We start from the raw sequence: 25,105 nt of genomic DNA on the forward strand, positions 1-25,105 counted from the left end.
TCTATCGTGCGTTTAAACGCACGATGGGAGCGTTCGTTCAAACCCACGAAAGAAGCGATCGTTTAGCGTGCGTTTGGTGACCTAAATGTCTCAAGGAGTGTAGCTATGTTGAATAAGAATTGGGAATAAATCATGGAGAATGTGGTATGGTGGATGGGCCAATGGAGGGTGGGCAACGGGACAAAGGCAACGGGCAGCTGGGCAATGTATATGGGAATTGAGGAATAGAGATCGTAGAAACATTACCACGTAGCAGAACTGTACCTAAAGGTTTTTTTACAAGGCGAATAACTTAGAAACTGGGTTTGAATTGAAAGCAATGGTTGTTATTTACTAAATGCATTTCCATAATTGTCAAAATTTTAAAATGATAAAAATTTGGTTTTTTGGATGGGACTTTATTTGTAGAAATCGGCAACAAATTTCGAAACATCAATAATAGAATATTCAGTTATCAAATTCCAAGTACGTAGCCTGAACGCGAAAACAGGAAACAGAGACAATCATTATCATACAAGTGTAAATAAAAAAATAGGTTTAAAAAAACGATAATTAACCATTTCTGTAGATGCTAGGGTAAAAAGTACTTTGAACCAGCACTTATCCTTTGCTTTTACCATATATGTAAAAGGCTGCAAGTAAAAAGTACTTGACTGACCACCAACGGCTTGGGTTCTAATATTATATGTAGCTTATAGGCCTGTAATATGCAACGTTCTGTTCCGTGAATTCCGAGAAATAAAACAAACGAATTAAAGATCTAAATATTCAAGAAGTAGAAGAGATAATTGGTCTTTATCATTTACATTTCATCTTAGCATTACAATTTGTTTCATTTAAAAAAAATAATTAAAGTGAATTTTAACTTTCACCTAGCAAATATCAAAATAAATGTTCTCATAGCAAAGGCATCATAACGGAAAACTTTTCATATTCAACAGAAATCTTTACCAGATTCTTAAAAATAAAGATTACGTCAATAACCACAAATACTGATATATACAGAATGATCGGGGAATGCCTTGCACGTTTGTCTTCGAAAGAGAATCAAGCAATTGTCGGTTAATTTGAAAACGTAGATAAAGCCTAAACATTTGATTACAACAGTGTGACACGGTTCGAGTATACAAGGGGAATCCAGGGAATCAGGATTCGAAACAAACGTAAACGAGCAACCCGGGCTGCACTAAATATTTGAGCATTGACAGCATTAGTTGACAAAATGCACTTACGTTTGCTTTTTCTCATGGCTAGTTTCGATTCGCAATATGTGTTTGTTTACCTTCTCGTCAATGAATAGACATTTAAGCAGATTGATATTGATAGGACTTTGCTAGAGTTACTTATTGAACTTCAAATTATTATCAGGTCTCTCTTTGAAGGTTACATTTAAAAAAAAACACACTAGCTTTGTGCTCGAATAGTTACATATAGTTTTATTAAGGTATAGCAGGTTGAGGACTATATGCAGCGTTGAGGTTATGTGTGTTAAGACTTTGTCTTAATTAAGTTTCCTTTATATCAACATTTTAGCGGATAACAGAAACTAAACAATGCTTCGATTGTTGCAAATATTCAGACTTAAGTTTTCATTTACTTCACTATTGTATTCTGTGGCCATTATATTTCATTCAAAGATTTCAAAATAATTGGCAGGGTCGGCATAGTAAACTGAGGATATCCTCAGAAATTTATGCATTTGTCAAGGCAATTACTACTAATATGATTGACTTTTCAATATCATGTACTATAGTATGAGTATAAAAGGTTTGGAAATAACTTTCTAAATAGATTTGTACATTTTTAATATATAAAAAAAAACTTACTATAAATAGTTCCTTTTTAAAGTGTATCCGTCAATGAAAATGTTTATTTACTTATTTAGATACATGATAACACGTGAATAGACATTTAAATGAATCAATTGATTTAAGAACGATATATTTTTTATTGTGATGTATATATTGTATTTCTTTTCCAAATACATGCACTGTAAAATGCATTTTATCAAGTTAATGTCTGTAACATTGAAAACGATGTATATATAAACCCTGATATAATAATATCTGTGATACGAATTAATTGATTGATTTGACCTACTTTTTCAAAAGTTTCTTTTTAAGATTTTCGATCTTTTGAAGCGTTTATTGACTGACAGGGGGGTAGCAATACCATGAAGAGAAGTTTAAATGGTTCACATAAATAAGTTCATATGTTAAATTTATTCATTATATTTATTTGTCTTTATTCGTATGTAAGTAGTATTTCAAATTAGTAGTATTTAAAAAAAACAAATTGTGATATTTAATGTAGCATGATACGTCAATCTCCACCATCAGGTACACCAGAACAGTGTTTGTATATACAGTTAATCATACTACTTCAACTACTGTCGGTTAAAAGACACTAAAAATCGTTAAGGTAATCACCATTTTAAACAGTAGAAAAATCATATGCAATGATCTTCCATTTGAACTTAAATGAAACATAACGTAAATGAAATTATCGATATAATGTTCGAAAAGCTTATAAGCCTCCGTTTAAGTATAGATAGAAAACAATACATATCATTTCAAACTATTTTAACGGATATGAACAATTTTATTGGTATGTACATTTGTATGTAAACATGTACTGCAAACATTTTATGTTTTATGTTAAAAATCAATGTCCAAAACATTCACTTACGTTGTGTAAAAGGCAAAGTTATCAATTTCATACACTCAAACCCAATTCAGCCATTTTTTTTCTATAAATACCATGCAAAGCTTAAGATTTATTTAGAAGCAAATCAACATTTATAAGGCAATAGCATGCGAAACATAGGCTGAGATAGAACTTAAAGTATGTGTGTTATTCTCTAATATACAACTCTTTTCTTTGTTCTTAAATGACAAAATGTATGACAACACTTATATATAAAAAGCAAGGACTACCTTCACAGATATTATAACCAATACCTGATACCTACTAGGCATGAAACACTACATTGCCTTTGATATCAACTATTTTGAGATTTTCGATATTCCTTCCACGGTAGTTATTTCGTAAAAGGCATATTTATGTTTGATAGTATCTTAGACTATCGGATTTTGAAAGGGTTGAATGTTTGAGAATGGAAAAAGGGTTTTCCTTTAATTAATTGATATATGTGATTTTCAGTTGAATATTGACACGTTTATTGTTTTCCAGTACTTGACATTCAATTCAAAGAAACTAAATACATTGTTTTAAATGATAATGAAACAGTCGATGATTTAGTGGTCATCATAAATAATTATATGAGTAGTTATTAAAAACACACTTTCCTTTTGAAAAATCGACCTCGAAAAGTGGAAAAAAATATGCATGCAAGTGCTTGGTTTTGGTTGTAACTAAATATAAACATGGTTCAGGGGTTTATATGCTAATTCAAAGCCCCGGTAATGTTAAGAATATTGTTTTTCTACAGTCCGTCCTTTCATGATTTCATCTGCAAACACCATAGCGTGTATATCCTGATATTTGACTGTACTTTGATTTTAGGTATGCATATTTTCGTATTATTTCATTCTTCTTTGATCTGCTTTTTTTCTATAGCTTTTAGGTAGATCCTGTGTCTAAACAGAGAGTAACCACTGTTATTGACCTGCGGAAATGATACATTGATTATATTTTTTTCTAAATTTGTAAACAAATTAATATTTTTTTTAAAGTACTTACATGTTTTTATAAGTCAATTATTATACACTTGCATTTGTGAATCATACAATATTCACTTGTCATATAAATACAGCAACTTCACAATTTTGTCGCAGGTAAACACATTATTGTTTTAATAAAATATTAAGCATTAAAATTTAAAGAAGTTTAATAACCAAAGTGAGAAATTTTAAATTTTGTAAATAAAAATTGATTTACTTGAGTTATGACCACCATCGGTTCATTCTTCATTATTCCATTAAACGCCAGTCTTGATGGACCTTTTATTGCTTCCTTCCGTCTGCATAGTGGTATGAGCTTGAATATTCTATATGTGTTGCTGTACCGATTTAAATTGTAGATATGGCCTCTGCTATCTACGGTAGTCGGTCATCCCATCCCAGGTGGACTGTGGACTTTCCGTTCTTTCCTTTCTAGTGGTATACCAAATTACTGTTATGGTCAGTACAATATGCATCTCCAGATTGGTGGACACAAATTTCCTGGACATCACAATACTACTGATTATATCATGGTAAGTGTTTTGGTGTCACTCCTGATCCATACTGCAGTTGCCTTGTTGTTTTTTCCCTATCAAAAGAATACTGTCTGTTAAATTACCTAGACACTCAGACAGGGTAAACTTTATTGTCGGTATGGCAGGCTGTTTAATTGTGCTGATTTTCTTTTCAATTTGATGAACTTTTTTATCAAGGATCTTGACAACTTGTAATTGATGGATATTAGACAATATTTACTAGGATTTTATGCCAGCATTCCGTCGGCGTACAACTGGTAAATTGGATAAAACCGATTGTTTTCTAAAACTTGTTTTAATTTTTCGAATATTCCATCAATTATTGTGACATATTGTTCTCCAGTTTATCAAGATGTTATGAACTCTTCTGATTAAGATGTGCCTCCGCTATTAATATGCCCTTCAACTAAACAGTTTGTCTTTGTATTTTTGTCTAATTAATTTATAGATTCTTTATTCTTTAATTTTTTCTGTTATCTGTAATCGCAGTTCGATGCTTCATCCTATCGGAAGTTTTTTTTTTCAATGACATGACTTTATGCGTTGTGATACCATGAAGAGCATAGATAACAGAATTGTGCTGACATAGTTAGATTTTCAGTTTGGATGCTTTAAGCAATATGTTGTTTCATTCAATAGATCATGCGTAACACCATGAGTCTCATTAACAGAGACGACTTTGTGTGGAAGAGACAACTTTTTATGAACACGTGCGACAAACCGAATTACTACAGTCGACGCACCAAGACAATATGATTCTCTCTTCTTCATCTATTAAGCAACAAGAACACAACTTATTCTATGTCGTTCTGTCGTAAGTAAAGAATTAATACATGAATAGTATGACCTGTATTTGTCAATAACAATATAATAATTAATTTTATTCAGTTTCAAAATAACCATAATCGATCAACTTTGTAAAGAAAAGGATAAGTATATGTAACAAAAAAGCACACAAACTAATGCAGGAGATACAGGTTATTGTGTAATTCTTTTATTTATTATAAAGTGAACTTTTTTCTTGGAGGATGCTTATACAAGATCTAGAGCAAATTGCCTTTCCCTCTCATTTGAAATTTCAAACATGCAAATTACAAAAATTACAATGATATACAATTTCGATAAGCTGTACACATGTTTCAAAGAGTAAACCGTCATCGGCATCGGTTGAATTATAATAAAACTTCAAAATCCAAATCCAAACATTAATTGTATACAAGAAGTACTAAAACCAAAAAAAAAATGGAAATAGAATGTCAAATCAATTACCTAGATGTTCTACCATGGCCAATAATAGGTATGCAGCTTTAGTGTTGTAGGGATTTGAATAAAAAGTTACACGGAAATAGAAACGGTTCTCCGCTACTCGTTGTTATATTCCACCACGCCTATGAGGCTGACTTTATAACTGAATTCATCCAAAAGATGAAACATCGTTTAGCCACATCTTTATATAGATGATATATTGTGTCGGGATTTATTTCGTCCCACCTACTCCCAAAGAACTTGGAATAAAGGAAACTACAGACACAAAAGGGTAAGTCTCATGTATTGACCTATATTTAGAAAGCGATGGAAAGGAAAACTAGTGACCAAATCATATGACAAACGCAATGCCTTCTCCTTCCGTATTATCTTTTTATCGGTGGTAACATCCCAGAACTAGCATCTTGAGTTTTCATATTACTCATAGATTAAGCCAGAGCTTGCCGAAATTACATGGACTTTTTGTACCATGATGGACTCCTTACAATTAGGCTTCTGTTCTTTTTGGTGCGTCTATTTGCTCTGTCTTGTCTATATTCTTGGAATACATTCCTTTGATTTCCGCGCGAATCTTGATTTTCTTGATTGCTGTCATATAAAATTTTGATTCTTGTTTTTGCACAGCTTTATTTACCGTATACAAGTAAAACAGTTCAACCCGTAAAATAAGGCTACATGTATGTATTTTTTTTTAAATTCTAGTTCAGAATATAGACGCTTTAAAATTATGTGGTCATTAATAAACAAGATATAGTTATCTTTATCACTGATTTACACTAAAATCTATTTGAAGATAAATTATAACTTGAATGCTTACTTAGGAAAGTAATTGTTAAATATATTTTAAAGGAATATTTCTCCACATTAAGACAAGGATAACACAATTTTTCTAAGTTAGAAATAAATTATAAATTGATGTTTGTGTTTGCGTAAATTGCCTTATTCTTGGGAATGTAGAACTACATAATCGGGGACAATTGATTTTCAAATAAAATTGTAATTATTTGACTTTGCTTGGCTTGCATATGACGAAGAATTTCCTTTTTGTTCGGTCTTACATGTGCGGATTCTTTCGGGGAGCGAGCGCATTTTCACCTGAATCTTGTAACATTTATTTAAAGGATTACTTAACATTTTATTTTATCAAATTCGCTCTAAAACCTCACGTCAGTATGTCGTTAGGTTTACATATAAGGTTCCAGCTTTGGTATTACATATTGGGTCTGGACATTCTGTATTGAATTCAGAAAATGAGATTAAAATTGAATGTTGATATGACATACATAAAAATATGACATAGGAGCATTGTGTTGAGATTCAAATTCTAGAAATTTAAACTACCGTGCCTGTGTGGAAAAAAATACTGTTGTTGATGATACATACATTTTAAATTTATACTTGATAAAGACATTATCAATGAGTCTTAAAAAACTGTCGGTGGATTGTCGATATTTGGACAGATATCATGGTAAAATACATACGTTTCATCTATGATTATTCGTTCTGAAACAACCGGTTGTATTATTTTGATTATAATTTCTAAATGGCAATCCATTAGTTATTCCACATACCATATCTCTCAATTCCCTGCAAAATATTATTCTTGTACATCTTTAGGATGCCCAGTTTTAAACCTTACATGTACCGTTTACCAGATGGTAAAACATGCATTTTCAATAGCAAAATCTAAAAAAAAACTTTGCTTTGAGAAAATCTTGTTTTTGTTTTCATTTCATTATTATTATATGTACCGATTAAGTCTACGTTTAATCAATTGAGGATGTAAGAACAGTATTTTTGTTTACCTTTATCTATGTTACGATATGAACAGTACAGTATCAAAATTAATAGTAAAAAGATCGCGTTACTACTGCCATTGAAAATACATCTTAGGTCAGACATCTTTTTGACACTAAACCCCTCATTGTTCGTTTACTATCAAACGAAGGAATCCAAAGATGGTGATTAACTATAATTGTGCTGCTTTTTTAAACAAGCGCAAACGTGTCGCGGACAGAATTAGATGTATAAATAAGCAGATTTACTTTTCTGAAAATAGTTAAGCTTTGTAATCATTATTCAGTTTCTGTTTAAACACATATAGATATAAAATATGAATTACGACTCAATCTCAGTTATTAATGATTGTGTCTTAAAATTAATTTTAACTCGCCTTGTTACTAAGTCATTTTTCTTTCATGCCATCTGAAGCTATTTATATCAGTTTACGGTGTGGTCTGAAAACAGCATATTAAGCACAAATGGAACTATTTTGGGGATTTTCTGACTTGATCATTAGAGATAAATCAATTGATCAATTAAATCAATTCAAAACATGTAAAATTGATGTAAGTTTTAATTAATTCGATGCTTTTTAATGTTCGATGCTCAGCCATAAGTTGTACGTGTACAATTTAACCCTAACTCGTCAATAAACCTTACAAATATAGTACACATTATCATCGCTTTGTATCCAATCAGACCTATGCTAATCATATGATAGACTGGTTACTTCATTATTTTTTAATAGTCACGTGACATTAAAAGTTTATAAAAGTTTATATTACTTTTGACACTTCATATATTGTACATACTTTTGTACCATATACATGCATCATATTGTTCAAAATATTGAAAGAAGTTATGCTGAAAAAAGGATTTTTTTGTTACTTTTCTATCACCGTTGTGTCAGGTTTGTTTTGCAATTTTTTTTTCACATAAACACTGTTCATTGGAATGGACTATGTATCAGACATTTATATCATATTTGCATTGATTTATTCATGGTTAACATGTTTACGAACTGTGCTACAACTAACTGTATGCACCGTTCTTTTTCCCGTTACATTAGGGCAAACGAAGGGAAAACAATATTGAAATTAGTTGACAAAAAGTTCCTTTTTAGAAAATTCATATCGGTCATAGAAGCTAGTTTCGTAACCCCACGGTACAAATATAAGTATTCGGTTTGCATGTTGATTTATAAACTCAGCAACAAAGTTTTATGGAGAAAAAAGTAACGAAAAGTGTATATGTTTTGTAATTACATTCCTTTGAATATGCATTAGGCTGTTCTTTTTTCACATGAAATTAAGAAAACAATTGTAGAAAAAATTCCATTGTGATAACAATTAAAAAGATCCTTGCAATTATTGACTGAATACTATGTAATTCAAGCAGTACATGCTTTATCTACAAACGTCACTGCATGCAGTTTCCAGTCCAGAAAAAAAAACCTACAACCTTTTCTTCTCACATTTGAACTTTAAACAAACATAAATGGAACTGAACGAATGTGTATATGTACTACAATTTATTAATAACAACTTCAATATCGATTCGATGGGGAATGACTATCTGTAACAACTTTTCAGTTGTATGAATGTATGGCAACAGTGTCAGTGTCATGTCATTTCAATTTGATATATAATTAGCTAGCTAATGGTTCTAAATGGATTGTATGCATGAAATTCTTTAACATAAAATAAAGATTGGAATTGGTTGTAGATTAAGAGTTTAAAAAAAGTTTGATTCCTATTTTCATGATCTAATGCTATGTATTAGATTCACCTTTTCTTTAAAAAGTTTGTTTATGGTCATACATTGTAATTTATAAACCCACTCATTTTAATTCTCCCTCAAAACTCTGAAATTTATATTTGCCAAATGAATTGCAAGTATTTCCTACACAACTTATTTTACTATTTAGAAGAAAAACCATCGGAAAGATCATATTTGCATCAAACGGCATTTGTCACGGTTAACTTGTTTAAAAAAAAAACATTTCAGCAACAAATTTTTTTGTGTTTGTTTTTTCCAAAGGAGCTAGTGAAAAAAACTGTGTCATAGTTTAGTTATTTTTATTTTAGGTTCTGAAGTCATATATTCTCCTGGTTCATTTTGCATTTTATTGAGGTTCGTATTTGCCTCTATGTGTTTTTTCAGCTCGTTTGGCGCATATTTTTTTATAGTTTCACTTTATTGGTTACAATTGTCTGCACAAGGGATTTGCGAGACTTAAAATAATGAAACATAGACTAGTAGTTAAATTCTAAAAAGTCAATAAACGAAATAAAAAAAAACCATATATATGAAATGTTTAACTAAATAATTTGCTATGACGAAAAGAAATACAACTTTGAAGCTACAATAATTGCAGGTTTTTGAAATTGTAAATGAAAACTGAATACTTACTTGTACATGCAAATTGCCATAATGCTTAACCAGTCTCATTTTTTCCAAAAACCAAAAATTGATCGTTTAGTCTACAATTCGTTTATTCTACAATGATTTAAATTAACGTTAAGATTATGAAGCAAGGTGTGTTCGATTGTTTAATTACCTGATAATAGATCAGATCATTACACTGCACATTTGAAACACTTAATCTTTTGTTTTGTTAGCAATGGACATTAAATGCTATTATGTCCTTTTTCAATTCATAAACTTTAATTAACCTTATTTTTTTAATAGAAATTGCTTATCAAAAGTAGACAAATAATTTTAATGATGTAAATTTTAGCTGTAAAATACAAATAACAATTTACATTTCATATTTTTTTGTTTTGCTGTACATGTGTTTCGAGGAGTACCTCTCATTAGGAGCATAAGAACAACTTACATTGGAAATTCAAGATCAAATATAAAATTTAAGAGAAAGTACTCTAAATTAACATAATTACTTGTTCACTACGATTGTTTTGTCATTAATCTCACAGAAAATCAAGATCGATATGGCATGTATTTTTGTTTACGTGTAGTTTTAACGTACGTTTATGGTTCATTATGGAAATGAACATTTGGAATAAGACAAAAACGGGCTTACTTTTAATTTCTAAATAGATATTTTTTTTTGTAGGATTCTGTGGATCTGAAAATTCAGGAATTCATGTTACAAATAAGTCAATGAAAAGTGTTTATATTGCTTGGAATACAACCAAAACAAACTGTAAATATACTATTTCCGGATATAGAGTGTACTTCAAATTAACAAATAAATCAAATTGCAGCTTACAATTATAAAGACGTAACCGGTGAGAAAACAAACAATGTTCAAATCTTTCCAATTATACCGGCTTTAACATATCGGATTTATGTACATGCTCTCACATCCTCAGGAAATGAAGAGGCGAACCCAACGTTCATAATGTATACCCATCCACACGCAAGTAAGCATATTTATATATTCTCTACAATCTAAGCTCATTGGTGGTATACAGAATTACACTTCAAATGCAGATGAGATGAAATTTTGTAAATTGTTAATAAGTTTGAATTTGTTTTTCCTGCATGTAATTCATGTAATTCATTTATTGGTATCTCGTCGATGTTTTCTAAGGCCATAAAAAATATTTGATAAATTATTATATTTACAGTTAGCATTTTTAGCTCACCTGGCCAGAGGCCAGGTGAGCTATTGCCATAACTTGGGGTCCGTCGTCGTCGGTCGTCGTCGTTTACAATTATACAAAACTCTTCTCCTTTGAAACTACTTGACTAATTAGAACCAAACTTGGTATGAATGTTCCCTGGGGTATCCTGCATAGAACTTAAGTGGTAATTTTTGATTCATCAAAAACATGGCCGCCGTTACTAAAAATAGAACATAGGGGTCAGACAGTAGTTTTCACATATATCTCCTAAACCGTTAGGTTTAGCTGAATTCGGACAGTAAAAGTGTTCAGCATGATGAGATCTATCTCTAGTCAAATTTTGGTTTTAATCCGTTAAGCAATTTTGGAGTTATTGCCTTTTTTCAACGATTTTTGCTATTTTTAATGTTATTTCATTCAAACATCTTCTCTTCTGACACTACTTGACCAATTGAAACCAAACATGGTATGAATCTTCCTTGGGGTATACTGCATAGAACTTATGTGGGGATTTTTGATCCCTCGAAAAACATGGCCGCCGTTACTAAAAATAGAACATAGACAGTAGTTTTTCACATATATCTCCAGAACTGTTAGGTTTATCAAAATTTTTCCAATAGCTGAAATGATCCATATTATTAGGACTACCAAAGTCTTCAGACTCCTTGTAAGAGTTATTGCCCTTGAAAGGGGAAAAAGGACTCTTTTTAAATGGTTTTCAGTCAATATCTTGAAAACTATGATAGATAAAAAGAAACTTTAAATAGTTGAAAAGATCTTGTGATAGTCCTACCAAGGACTTCTTGAGTCAAAATTGTTGGATAACTTCTTGCTAAATTTATTGCCTTTGAAAGGCAAAATTCAACAAGGTGAGCGATTCAGGCTCTTGGGAGCCTCTTGTTTCTTACATTAACTTATATTTTTTTGTCGGGCTGACCATGTTAGAATGTCAGGGGTTAGTAAAATATTCGATATCTATAGGGGTAAAACGGTTACATATAAGTTGGCACGTTGTCAAAACGGTACGTGTTTGTAAATAAGAAGATGTGATGTCTTTATATATAACAATTACATGCTATGTTTTACTTGTTGACATGTACGAATGACTCTTTAAATGTGTGACCATTTCGACATGCTGTTGTATTTAGTGTAAACAGTATTTTATTAAGAAAGAATATGTTAACATAATAATGAACTGTTGTATTTCGCAACTGGTAATATCGTGGTAAAATCACGATCAGGCGTCATCTTGAGTCATTACTATTTCAAATTCACTTATGATTTTAGATGAAATAAGAATAGTCACAATTTTTTCTTCAGAAATGCAAAGCCAAGAGGTTATAGCTGTTTTAGGTACGAATTGTCATAAATCGCTCATGGTAGAATCGTCAGTTCATACCACTCGTCTTTAGTCATTCTAGCATTGTTCCTGATAATTTATGCATGCATCAGTTCTCAAAAGGGGTAGGACTTACTCCGTTGTAAGTTGAATTGGTTTATATCTAGATAGGAAATAAACAAAACAAACAGATATCCAGATCAGAACATATACCAGTGAATAATATTCATTAGATCGTGAATGAATGATACAGACATGTGAGGTGAACAAAAAATATACCAACTTTTTGTTGTTAACCATTCAATGCATAACAAGTTTTAGAAACTTAAAGTGAGTTATTTAAATAAAGAACTTACGCTTTAAAATGTTATAATTTGTTAGAAAATCTCTTATTGCTATAGAATTCTATTATGTACAAGTGGAAATTCCATGGACAATATAGTTACGAGTAATAACACGTCATTTTCAATATAGAATTAGAAACAATAAAATAATCACGGAAACATCAAAATGATAATTCTCAAAATTTATCACACAACACAAAAATACAGATAAAACACAAACAGCAAGAAATTCAACCTATATGCGAACGACCTTCATTTTTTGCTTTCATCACACATTACCTTCACCGAGCAGCAAAGAGGTTGGGCAACGTTCGCAGAGGACATACATTTAACGCTAACTTATTCTTCACTTGTGTTCAAATTATTACTTAATTGTTGACATTTATAAAGGTAACTCATAACACAAGAAAAGTATTACCCCAAGTTAAACATTGAACCTTGCATTTTTTCACAAAAACAAGACTGCCTTAAAACATTGCAATCCTGATTATACGAGAATTATAGGATGAGCCTCGCAATATCTTAACGAGTAAGAAGTTGTTTCAATATTGCTTCTTGCATGTTAATATACGGATTATTATGTAATTTAACAATATTATACCACCCTTTGCGCATTACATCATTAAGCAAAAACAACTTGGTTTGATACAACTACCATGGAATTCAAGCCTACTGTTTGCAGGAATTGAAGTCTCTTGTCATAAAAAACAGTTGATACAAAATATATCACACTTGCAAGGAAATGTAAAACATAAGAATATACTCGAGTGGTTTCTTTGTATTTTAACACCCTGCCAATAAACTTGGACGTATGTATGTCATTCTAGAGCTGTTTAAATAAATTATTTGTCGCATTACCATTCAGATATTGTTTTGTGAGGAATTAGGAACTTTTCCATGTGAAATATATTTATTTATCTGAATACAAATAAGCCGTATGTTATGCCAGACCTAACTACGCGGACTTTTTGTATCGCGCTCGACTATTTATAATAAGGCTTCTAGAACAGAGTTATGTTGCTACAAGATTAAGGTCATCACTACAGAAGTTTCATGGTCGCCATTATGAACTCATCATGCACCTCGTCCATGCACCAAGTGGAGTCCGAGTCGCTCATTTACGTTTGTTACTTTGTATGTATTATATTAGTTATTTTATGTTCTTTGTGTGTGTGCCTTTTTTCCATGTCTTGTCTTTGTCACTAGACTACTTTCTTTTGATTTCCGCTAAAATCTTGATTCCCTTGATTACACTTTGACAATAATGATCATAAGTGGACGATTTTAAATTTTGAATCGTCAATGAAACAAACAAAGCGTTTGAAGAAGCTAAGGTGTGTCATCATATTGAAGTTAATATGTATTTAAAAAATGGTAAAAAGCAAAGCATTACACCTCTCATTCAAAACTTTCTGTTAAAGTTATTTGATTTTCAAGATAAAAATTTGCATGTTCAGGAACATTAAGCATTAAAAATAGTTGAATTTACGGATTAAAAAAATGAACCCCATGCTAGGCGAAGATGCATACTACATGTACAAATTTTATCATAATTTTGAAAGAAATCTAAGGTTCTCAAAATTCGTTTTTTTTTAAACTCTTGGTTTCCTTACAGCAAAGAAGAGATGGCTTAGTTTAGTAGTATTTCAGGTGCGGGGCTCATATATTGTCATGTTTGAGAATTGCCAGGAACTCGAGGTTATCAGATTGGTAATGCTGCTTTTATCTCTCATTTGTACATCGTTGATGGTATTATCGGTTTAGCATTTAGCATGATAAAAGTCCACTGAACATTTTTCCTTTAAAACATAATAAAAATGAGTTCCTGTTGATGAAAAAAAAATAATAGGCAATCTTCTATGCTCTTGTTTCGTTCTAGTGAAAAACATATCGGTACAGATAACTATTTTCTATAGACATCTCCACAATGTAATTTGTAAGTAAACAAATGTTCGAAAATTCAACTGCTTTTTGTCGGTATTATGAACTCGTTATGGTGCAAATATCTATGATGATAAAAGATATGTTGCCGTATTTTATCTCTTTCGTTTAAACCTTGCTTTGACATGATATTATGCAACAGGGTGGCTCTTTCTAAAGAACAGAAAATGCTTAACCTAAAAGTGCAAATGAGTCATTCAACCTGCTTAAGTCGAATCCTTGTTGCTTTTTTTATTCTATGTTTATATGTATTATTTTAGTTAATTTTTCATGATCGTGTTCTTGTGGTCATCATCTTTGTCTCCGGATCATGAATATCCTGTTACTTCACTAATAATGTCTACAGTAACCGTGTTAATAAAATACCCAAAGGAGGATAAAAACAAAACCAAAAAAATATGTCTGGTTTTCCCAATTCATCACCAAGCGCTCTTTCTAATAAAATACAAGTTTTTGTCGACTTTGTAATTATTCTCTCAAGATGTTCATTATTTTTATTATGCTCACTAATAGAAATTTGTGAAAACGTAACTATTTAGTAGTTTTAAATCCTTTACATTCATATATTTACTTTCTTTTCTCCACATGGAACCGATTAGCCGCTTTGAATGCAAATTGCGTATGTACCTCTGAAATGATATCTATCATTTAAGTACCTGTTTGTTTTACACTAAGAACTTTTTACTAAATGACGGTATTTCATTGTTCAAGAGTTTTTGTTCTTTATTCCAAGCTCTCCACCTTTTTTGGCAAACAAGCAAAAGTATATATAAGATATGTATAAAATAAGTGTAATTCTACAAAACTTTCCATGGTCTATAAGTCATGTACTCCCAAAAATATAAAGTATACGTATGTATCATATAGATATCTTTTTTATATCAATGAACTATATGAGGATTATGTGTTGCCGTTTAGTTTAGTTCATAAAAAAACATCGAAATAACCAACATGTATCATCAAACAAAAATGAACAATACATACAATACTCATCAAATATCGTGCAAATGCATGATTATGTTTTATCATATTAGCTTTAAACATTATACTGACCATGAGACGAATATGTATTCTAAATAATGTTTCTTGGATACAATAAACAATTTTTCATAAAAAAAAATAATATAAAATAAAAATAATAAAAATATTTTACTAGCTTCTCAGCTGATTTAGTTTTCCGCGAACAAACTTTGAATTGAATACTGCCATATATTTATACTTTGACTTCATGTAATCCCCTAGTAGTTACGAATAAAAAGTCAGACTCATATGTTGAGAACCGATTTATTCACCGTTCCATAGTTTTCCTGTCCTCTTTCCCACGACATTTTTGTAGAGCCCGCGGTTTGCTCATTAACTTTTGTTTCATTGTACGTTTTATTTTTCTTATTTCATTCTCTTTGATAAGTATGTCCATTTTCTTTGTTTAGTCGATATCCTTTGATTATGTTCCTTTTTATTACTGTTGGAATCCTGATTCCCTTGATTAATTTTTATATCATAGTTCTTTAAAGACGAGTCGTTGAAAAATATTATGAAAAAATTCAAGATCCATCAATGTTCATTTTTATCATATCAAATTTGCATATTACAGAACCGGATCATGCTCCAACCAATATACATGCTTCTCAGATTGAACCAACTAGTATTACGATTGTCTGGGATGCACTTAATAAGTTTTTGACATATGGAGATGTGAAGGGTTACAAGTAAGGATCTTTATGTAATTGTTTTATCGAAGTATATTTTTCGAATAAATTGAGGTCGTGATTAAATGCTCATTAACGTGTAGATACATTTTACAGAATTAAACATATTAAAGTTGTACGATCAAACGTTGGTAATTGTAGATAAGGTAACTTACATATTTTATGCAACATTGTAGTAATTGTCATATTTCCAGCAATATATATATTATATTATGTACTACAACTAATTTGTATCATTTCAAATATGATGTTGATATCTATTTCAGGGTATATTACCGAGGTCCTGGCCTTACAGCAACACAAAGTATAGATATTCAAGGAGAAGCCAACAGACAAATCAAAGTTACTGGTCTACGCCCAAGTTCGACATATCAGTTTGTTGTTGCTGTCATTAATGATGTTGGAATGGGAAAGTTTAGCAGTTTTTTTAAAATTGAAACACACCAACTTCGTAAGAGTTTAAAACAAAATTAAGTGAAATATTCCATATTTCATTTGTATCCCTTGATAACTCTTTCATCATTAATTAAATAGGTACTAAATGCATGTAAACATGTGCGAATTGGAAGCTTGTAGTAAAAGAAAAATGTAAACAAAGACGGCAAACAATGACAAAGAGTCTATCATGTATTCACGTGTGACACTAACTAACGTGGATGAACGTCAAGTGAACCCTGTATGAATAGGACAAGTTAAAATATGTGAGCGTAGTTAATTATTTTATTCGGCACTCTTTTTAGCTTGACAATATACGCACTCATGGATCGTTGTTTGTGCACCATGTGAACCTATTTGTTAACCGCGTCATAGTTTTTTCTTTCATCTAGCCCGGACGTGACATTAAATGAGGAACTCGGCAGGTGTTTCTAGTAAAAACAGAGGAAGCTTACCCTACCGGTGAACCTGGCCCATGCTCCCAGTTTTCTGTGGACTCTAGGTTGCTCATATAAGTGTGTTTCTCTGTACGTGTTATTCTGGCTATTTCAGGTTCTATGTTTGTATGTTTACTTTCCCTGTCTGCTCCAATCTTGGCTCCCTTGATTAATACTTGTACAATGTAGCAACAAATTGATCTTCGATCATTATATTAACCGTGCGATTAGTTCAAATCAGCTTTTCTTTTAAATTATTCTGTGCATGTATTTGAAAGAATAATCAAGGGAACCAATGTTATAGCGGTATAAAGATTTGATATAATTACTGATACAAAACGAACGTTGAACATTGCTTACATTATTTATTATTACAATGTTTATTCAACTTTAATTTGGGATATTCAGATAGTTCTTAAGTTCTGAATTTTCACGTTTCTGTGTTTTGGGTTGAAGACTAATTTTATTAAATTTTAGCTGAGAGCAAAATAATTCGTAACGATTTTTGCATAAGATCGTTAACTGTTTTTTTTTTTTTTTTTTTTTTTTTTTTTTTTTTGGATAACGACGTTATATCTTATTTTATTACAAGAAATAAAAGTTTTCATTATATCTTAACTATATGTGAACAGAAAAGTGTATCTTCGAACAATATGTGATTTAAAATATCTTTTATATACTTTGTAGTGCACGGCTATCATAATGATTAACAATCCATGGAAAGGAATGTCAGAAAAAGCATATTGTTGTTAATATTCCCTCATCTGGCCGAAATATAAAATACATTGTAGCTTATAAATCATAACACATTCCAGGGAATGTGGGCCTCAAAATATAGATTTAGGAAACCTGACTGCACTTATTTGTAAATATTGCCTTTTTATAGACTTATAGATCCAGTATGCTCAGACTTTTAATATCTGGGTTATAAACACGTGTAGTTTAGTATAGTTTTGTATAGTTTGGTATCCGTAAAAAAATTCAAACAAAATTTTCTTTTATAAATTTTGATATACATTGTCTCCTTTTTGGTGGTTTATGATTTTATTACATTCACAATAACTTTTCCGTACAGCGAGTTAGGACCCTACCAAAAAACAATAAACAACTTGAGATTATGTTCATCTTAACATTCCATCTAGAGCAAGTTACGAGCGATTTCATAACTTCCATATATATTTTCAGACTTCCTGCAGTACCTTTTGAAAAGTATACATATTCATTGGCCTGCCTTGGAAATATTAATTTCGAATTTTGTCATCGTCGCACTGCACTTTTGACATTTATGTGGTTCGACCAGGTCTTGATGAACCGATCACTTGACTCATTTCCATTACACATTTGACATTTCTCTTTAACACACCAGCGTTTTATTATATTAAATACGTTACTTTTAAAAGAACGCACATTTTGCCGTTTTTATTATCATTTTTATTTTTTGCAAAATATCCATGATCTTCAGAACTCACTTATTTTGTAGAAATATATTCATCTATACCCTTCATTTAATTCTTTTGAAAGTTTTGTAATATTCAGTAAATGTAAGATTCTTATGATTTTAACATTATTTTTTAACATTAGACACAAGATTTTGAAAAAAAATTCTTTATACTTATTAAGCTCCGGTGGCGCGATTAATCATTGCCATTGTGTTACCAATTGTTAAGTCAACATATTTTATTTCAGCGTCGACTGCTCCAACGTTATTCGTCAAAATCTCCACAAACTCCGCTTTCACAGCCGCTCAAACATCATTCACAGAAAATAAAACTACTGCAGGAGCACGAAGGACAACCGGAAACGACAATGACGCAGGTTTGATTTTTTAGACTAATGCTTTGTAATGAAGTGATATTTTGCTTGTTTGGTGGCAAATCGTGTAGTCAAAAGGGTAAATGACAATATATATATATATATATTTACACCATCTCTGACAAAATCAGCCAATCCTCGCGCCACATAAGCGTCAAGTGAAAACTGTGTATTTCGTATACCCGGTCGGCGTTCCAAATTTAGCAGTACCCGGTCCATGCTGTAGGAATTTTTCTTACCGTTTCTAGCCAAAACAATATGGCGAATGTGTCAAAGACAAAGAGTTTACTTATTTCAAGTACCTTAATGTAGGTTATCGATGGGGTAAATATTTTACATAGTCATTCAGTGACCCCGGTACGGGGTTTAAAAACCTTACCAGGATAAAATTCGTACCTGGTCACTAAATTACTATGTAACTAATAGTTTACATTCATTTGACCACATTTCAATCGTGCAATATGTTAGAAATAATATATATACGCAAAGCCGTATGATATTTCATCTAAATAAGTTAAAACGATCGATTCAATTCTAAAAGTCATAGCGAAGTTTCGTGTTAACTGACGAGAAAAAAAAGAAGAAAACTGGAAAACTGGAGACGTTATAAAGATATACAGCATAGAAATGACATAACATTCCAAGCATCTGAAAAATACGTTTATGACACGACTGACCATACACAGTGTGTAATCCATACCATACAAACAATTCGACAAATAAAGATCTACTTTAATTATTCAGACCTGTCTTGGGCATGAAAGTATTGTTAAGTGTCATGCTATACGGGAGAGTCCGGTATGACTGCACACCTAAGAATTGCGATATTTTATAAAATGAAGCGCATTGATATCGTTGATTTAAAAACTCGAATACTTGTCTGCACACAATGGGTTTGTTTTTTAGGAAATCATTAACAGTAGCAAATGTGATTTATTTGTTGTCTATATGACCCACAGGCTTTTTTGTAAACAACAAAAGTCCAGTGATTCTGTACATGTCTAAAATAAATACGCGTGTATGGACAAAGGAATGATGTTGAAATTTTGAAAGTTGAGTTGGAAAAATTGTTCAGAACATTCATTGTACACAGCAAAATTGTTGTGTTGATTTCACGCGATAAAAGAAGCAAAAAAAATGCTTTTATATTGTAGTTGTCGTAATATCTTAGAGATAAGTGTTTTTAAGTGGAGCTTTTTTTAAGTTTCTTTAATTAAGTGAAATAATTAGACAATTATATGTTTTGGCGCTAGAACTTTAACAAATAGGCTCCTGGAACAGGGTTATGTTGCTAAAAGATTGAAGTCATCATTACAGGCGTTTTATGGTCGTCATCATGAACTCGTGAATCGTTATGGTGTATCCATTTGCACCATGAAAACGGATTTATTCAACGGGTCATAGTTTTCCTGTCCTACTTTGTCTACCCCGGACTTGACTTTTTGTGAGCAACTTGGTGTGTGTTTCTAGAAAAGCAGAGGACGCTTACCTTACCGGTGCACCTGGTTCATGCTCCAAATTTTAAGTGGAGTCAGAGTTGCTCATTTACTTTTGTTACATTGTATGTATGATTTTAAGTTTTAAGTTACTTTATGTTATTTGTTGCGTGTGTCTGTTTTCCATGTCTTGTCTTTGTCCCTGAATTACATTCTTTTGATTACCGCTTTAACCTTGGTTCCCTTGATTACTCTTTCATATATTGCTTGGGATTTATCATCAAATACTAATGTTTGATTTTTCAGTTGAACGCACGAACACATATATGTTGTTTTAAGTAACAGTCGTTGTAAGGATCATGCAAATTTCTGCAATATGTGATACACCATAAAAAAAATGTTTTTATTATTTTCGTTACTATGTTGCTTTATAAGTCTATATAATAATATGTATCATTATTCATTCTGAATTATCTGCTCTTTGAAGAAAACTCACATTGACAATCTTATGGTATTTAATGTAATTTACTATCATTTACAGAGTTAATACCCTTAATAATGAAATTTATAGCTCATTCAATATATTTTTCATCTTCGTTGAACAAGAGTTATGTAACTTTCTGTTAACTATGAAATTTATTTTATATTTTATGCAAAATATCAAAATAAGAATATGCAGGCTTTCCAGCCATGAATCAAATTTTGCATGATTCTTGTGTGGAGTGCTACTTTACAATTTTGTGAACAACTAATTTAAACTCATTTGTTTACAAGTACAAAAAAAAACGAATTCGAAACAAGAACAGATAATTTCTGTTTGTGTTACATGTATACAAAACCAAAAATGAAAGTTCACATGTATATAAACATGAGTAAAAATGTCAACTTCATATACATACGTATATAAGAGGAAAGTTTTCTAGCACAACATATCATTGAAGTATTGTTTCTGACACAAAATCTAACATCATTTATAACAATATGAAAATAAAAGTATAAGTCTACATTAATAACAGATTAATATTTGTATTCGCTTAACCCCTTAAATTAACTGTTGGTCCATTTGATATCGAAATTAAATGGACCAAATCGCCTTAAAATCAAGAAAGTGACGTCATAATATCCAAAGTTATGTATTTTTTTTCTATTTTCGTTCGCACTAATGCTCTTGGTGATTGCATTTGGAAATTATATTAAAGTTCATGGTTATTGATACTTCGGTTAAATGGCACCATATTAGAAAGGTTGGCCATCCCAAAATATTCAATGGACAGCTTCAGCTACCAACCCATCCGTATATTTTTACCCTCAGTAATTAGAACAATTGTTTAATATCATTATGAACAGAAAATATATATTTATTTCAATTGATTTGTTTTCAAATCCATTAAAACTACATATGATAATCCCTTTAAAAGATTACAGAAAGAAATACAAAAGAAAAAAAACAAATTCGACATCCATATAAAGATGCTTATAATGATATGCCCACCACCTACTCAAAATCCAAAAACACTTTATGATTTCTCAAATACAAAAAATACCAGTTTTATATATTGTTAAATTCGATATGCTGTACACGTGCTGCAAGGAGTAATCTCTCATCAGCAGTATTAAAATCAAATATGTAGGGAGCTAGATCGTAATGAAAATATCAGTTGTTTACAAGAAGTACTCAAAACCAAAAGTCAGTCCACAACAAATATTTCAGTATCCTGTAATTGCGTTATGCTCTAGAGTAAATGACAAATGTATTGAACTTGACCTTCGACTAGAAATCATGCACAGAGTATTACATACATAATCATTTTGTCTTCTTTCACAATAACTCCTTAAATTGATAAATAACAATTAGAAATTTTCGGGTAATAAGCTTTTAAACAGTTGAAATGAAATCACGAACTATTGAATGAAAAGTTTATGATAGAAACAAAATGATTAAAGATTGTCATAGAGTGATCCGTGGCAATCCATACTTCAGTCCGAAAACATGTCCCTTGACTCACTTTAAGTCTCTCAAAACTTATATTTTTATACAGGTACATAAAATCTAAATAGTTTTAAATTTTCAAGTTATCAAGCGTTGTTCTTTTTTTAGGTATAATAAACACGTTTTTTTTGTAGAAAAAATGTTTTTTTATTTTTAAGAAAAAATGATATTTAAAATAAACAAAGTTATAAATATCTTTGTTCCCCTTTTTTAACTCTAACTACAAAGCTTTTATGAGTGCAATAGTAATCAAGGGAACCAAGATTCTAGTGGAAATCAAAAGAAAATAATACAGGGGTAAAGTAGACAGGGAAAACACACAAAACACAAAAAAGACATGAAATAACCAAAAATAACTCGGACTATAAACGAGAGCATGAATCAGGTGCACCCCGAAGCGTAAGCGTCCCTTGCTTTTCTAGAAATACCCGCCGAGTTGCCCATAAAAGTTTAGTCGGGAGTAAACGATTGAGAAAAGGAAAACTATGACACGGTGAACAAATTGGTTATCGTAATGCAGATTAATACACTGTAATTATCCACGATTTCATTATGACAACCATCAATTAAAACTTCTAAAGTGATGACTTCAATCTTGTAGCAACAAAACCTGTTCCCGAAGCGTATTTATTAGAAGTCTAGCACTATACAAAAAGTATGTGTAGTAATGCAAGCTCTTGCATAACGAATGATTTTACAAAATATTTTTAATGTTTTTATATATATATATTTTAGAACCAGAAAAAGAAGCCAATAATAACTTATTGGGGTTTGTAGTAGGAATAGCAACAGGGGTATTGATTCTGTTATGTATTTCGATACTTCTCATTGTATACTTTTGTCGAAACTGTTGTGCGAAAGGAACCGTGATCCCTAACTAAGTAGGCTGTAACACAACTATCTAGGTTAGTCTAAACTGGTTTTAGTCTATTTTTCGACAAAGTTGAGGAAAACTACGATCTCGTTGTACACGTACCTGATTTCTGATTTGCACAATGTCAATATTTAAAAGCATCTAGCGTTACCTGTACCCTAACACCCTCTATAGTGCAAAATATATCTTCATTCTCCTGCAGTCTTTTGACTTAGTTAACACAAAAATTATAAATATAAATAGTTTCAAATGCTTTGTAATGATTCATTATAGTAATAGATTGAAGAATGGAATTGACGTTTTTACGAGATAAAGACAAAACAAAAAAAAACAGATACACTCTGCATATAACACACATTTTACTACAAGTATTTTTGGTCCATCAAAACAATCATGAGAATCCTGCACAATATTGAAATCTTTTAGTAAGTAAATGCAAGAAGCACCGCAAGAGTAAAACGGTGGTGTGGCTAACCATAAACGATCAATGATGCCGATTTTGTTATGAGTCTGATTGCAAAAATGCTGATACAAATAGCTTATATTTCAGACTTTGACCACAGTACAAAAAATATCTATGTTACTTCGACAAGCTCTAGTATAACGTACTACCTGTAATTAAACAACTGCATATGTAAGGGATGAAGAAACAGCGCCATGGATAAATGGAAATTCGACTACTTAAGTTAAAAATCATCATGAGCATAGCGTTTGTCGTAAAGTAGGATTATGGTTCTTCACTTTTTTTTCGATTATAAGGTTATATTACATGTATCAGATTCTTTGTATGTATCAGTAATTTAATCTAGGCAATAAAACACAATTACAGCGTCCCTTTAATGTCAAAGGATCATTCGGAACGAATTCTGATGTTATTCAAAGCAAAATATAAAGTATTTGAAGGTATGCAAAATATTGATAATTTCAAATGCATAGATGTCTACTCAATACTCAAATTAAAATTGTTCTTTATTTATAGGCATGCAAAAAAACATTGGTATAGTGCAACCCAAAATTTGGTACGGAAAAATGCCATTGAAATAGATAAACACAGAGAAGAAAGACAAATATTTGAAATAGAAGTGTTTCTTAGTATAATATGATATAAAGGTATTACCTTTTACATAAACTGGTCTTGCTATATTCGTTCTATATATAATTCCGTTATCTTCAGTTTTTTATATACACATTTTCTCATTTTGTTCGCTTAATTGTGTACGTAAATCGCCTTTGTTTTCCTGTTTTAATGTTTTAGTTCTATAATAACATTCAAATCAATGGCTGAAATTAAGGGCTTTCTCTATAGACTTTATAACAACTGTTTGGTCTACTAGGCATTTGTCACTTCACTACGTTTTTCTTTTTAAAATATTCAATGTCCCACAATGGTATAGTATGCATGCACTAATTGTGTAAAAGTAAAAGCTTAATGATTAATATCATCTAATGCAATCGAATATTTAAAGGATTTTAATATTTCTGAATTAATAACAAAAACAAATCACAAGGTTCCATACAAAATATTCTTAAAAACTCGGACAAGGAAAGTGCAGGTGCCATTACTTAATGGAATAATATATATATATATATATATATATATATATATATATATATATATATATATATATATATATATATATATATATATATATATATATATCTTTTGTCACTTTAAAAACTATTGCGGAGGGAACGACCAAAAATTTGCTTCGCAAATTTGACAGTTCTAGCATCGTTGGGAATTTTTCAGACCCTTCTATAGGTTTATGTCGTCGTCCCTGTATCAAATGTGACGACTCTATTCGCTACACTGCTCCATCGAATCAAATTGATACCGGAAAGATATGTAAACCTTCAGAAAGGTCTGAAAAATTCCCAACGATGTTAGAACTGTTAAATTTGCGATCAAATTTTTGGTCGTTCCCTCCGCG

At 31.1% G+C, this 25,105-nt stretch overlaps 1 protein-coding gene across 1 annotated transcript; it reads left to right on the top strand.

The window, feature by feature from the left end:
• The first annotated feature begins 139 nt into the window (after positions 1 to 139).
• Positions 140 to 23,199, top strand: LOC148621414 (neogenin-like). The gene is made up of 5 exons (XM_088574071.1): positions 140 to 233; positions 16,076 to 16,190; positions 16,457 to 16,641; positions 18,749 to 18,877; positions 23,036 to 23,199. The coding sequence occupies exons 1-5, from the start codon at positions 140 to 142 to the stop codon at positions 23,179 to 23,181; spliced, it is 669 nt and encodes a 222-aa protein (XP_088430197.1). The 3' UTR covers positions 23,182 to 23,199.
• Positions 23,200 to 25,105: the final 1,906 nt, after the last annotated feature.

The sequence above is a fragment of the Perna viridis genome, chromosome 3 (assembly GCF_037379345.1).
Source record: "Perna viridis isolate PV_CMFRI_1.1 ecotype Kerala chromosome 3, ASM3737934v1, whole genome shotgun sequence".
NCBI lineage: Eukaryota > Metazoa > Mollusca > Bivalvia > Mytilida > Mytilidae > Perna > Perna viridis.

Bases quoted from the DNA above. Each gene is read 5' to 3' on its own strand.
- LOC148621414 (XM_088574071.1), top strand. From the start codon at position 140: ATGTGGTATGGTGGATGGGCCAATGGAGGGTGGGCAACGGGACAAAGG. The intron at 234-16,075 runs GTAGAAACATTA...TGCATATTACAG, and splicing joins GGAATTGAGGAATAGAGATC to AACCGGATCATGCTCCAACC. The intron at 16,642-18,748 runs GTAAGAGTTTAA...ATTTTATTTCAG, and splicing joins AATTGAAACACACCAACTTC to CGTCGACTGCTCCAACGTTA.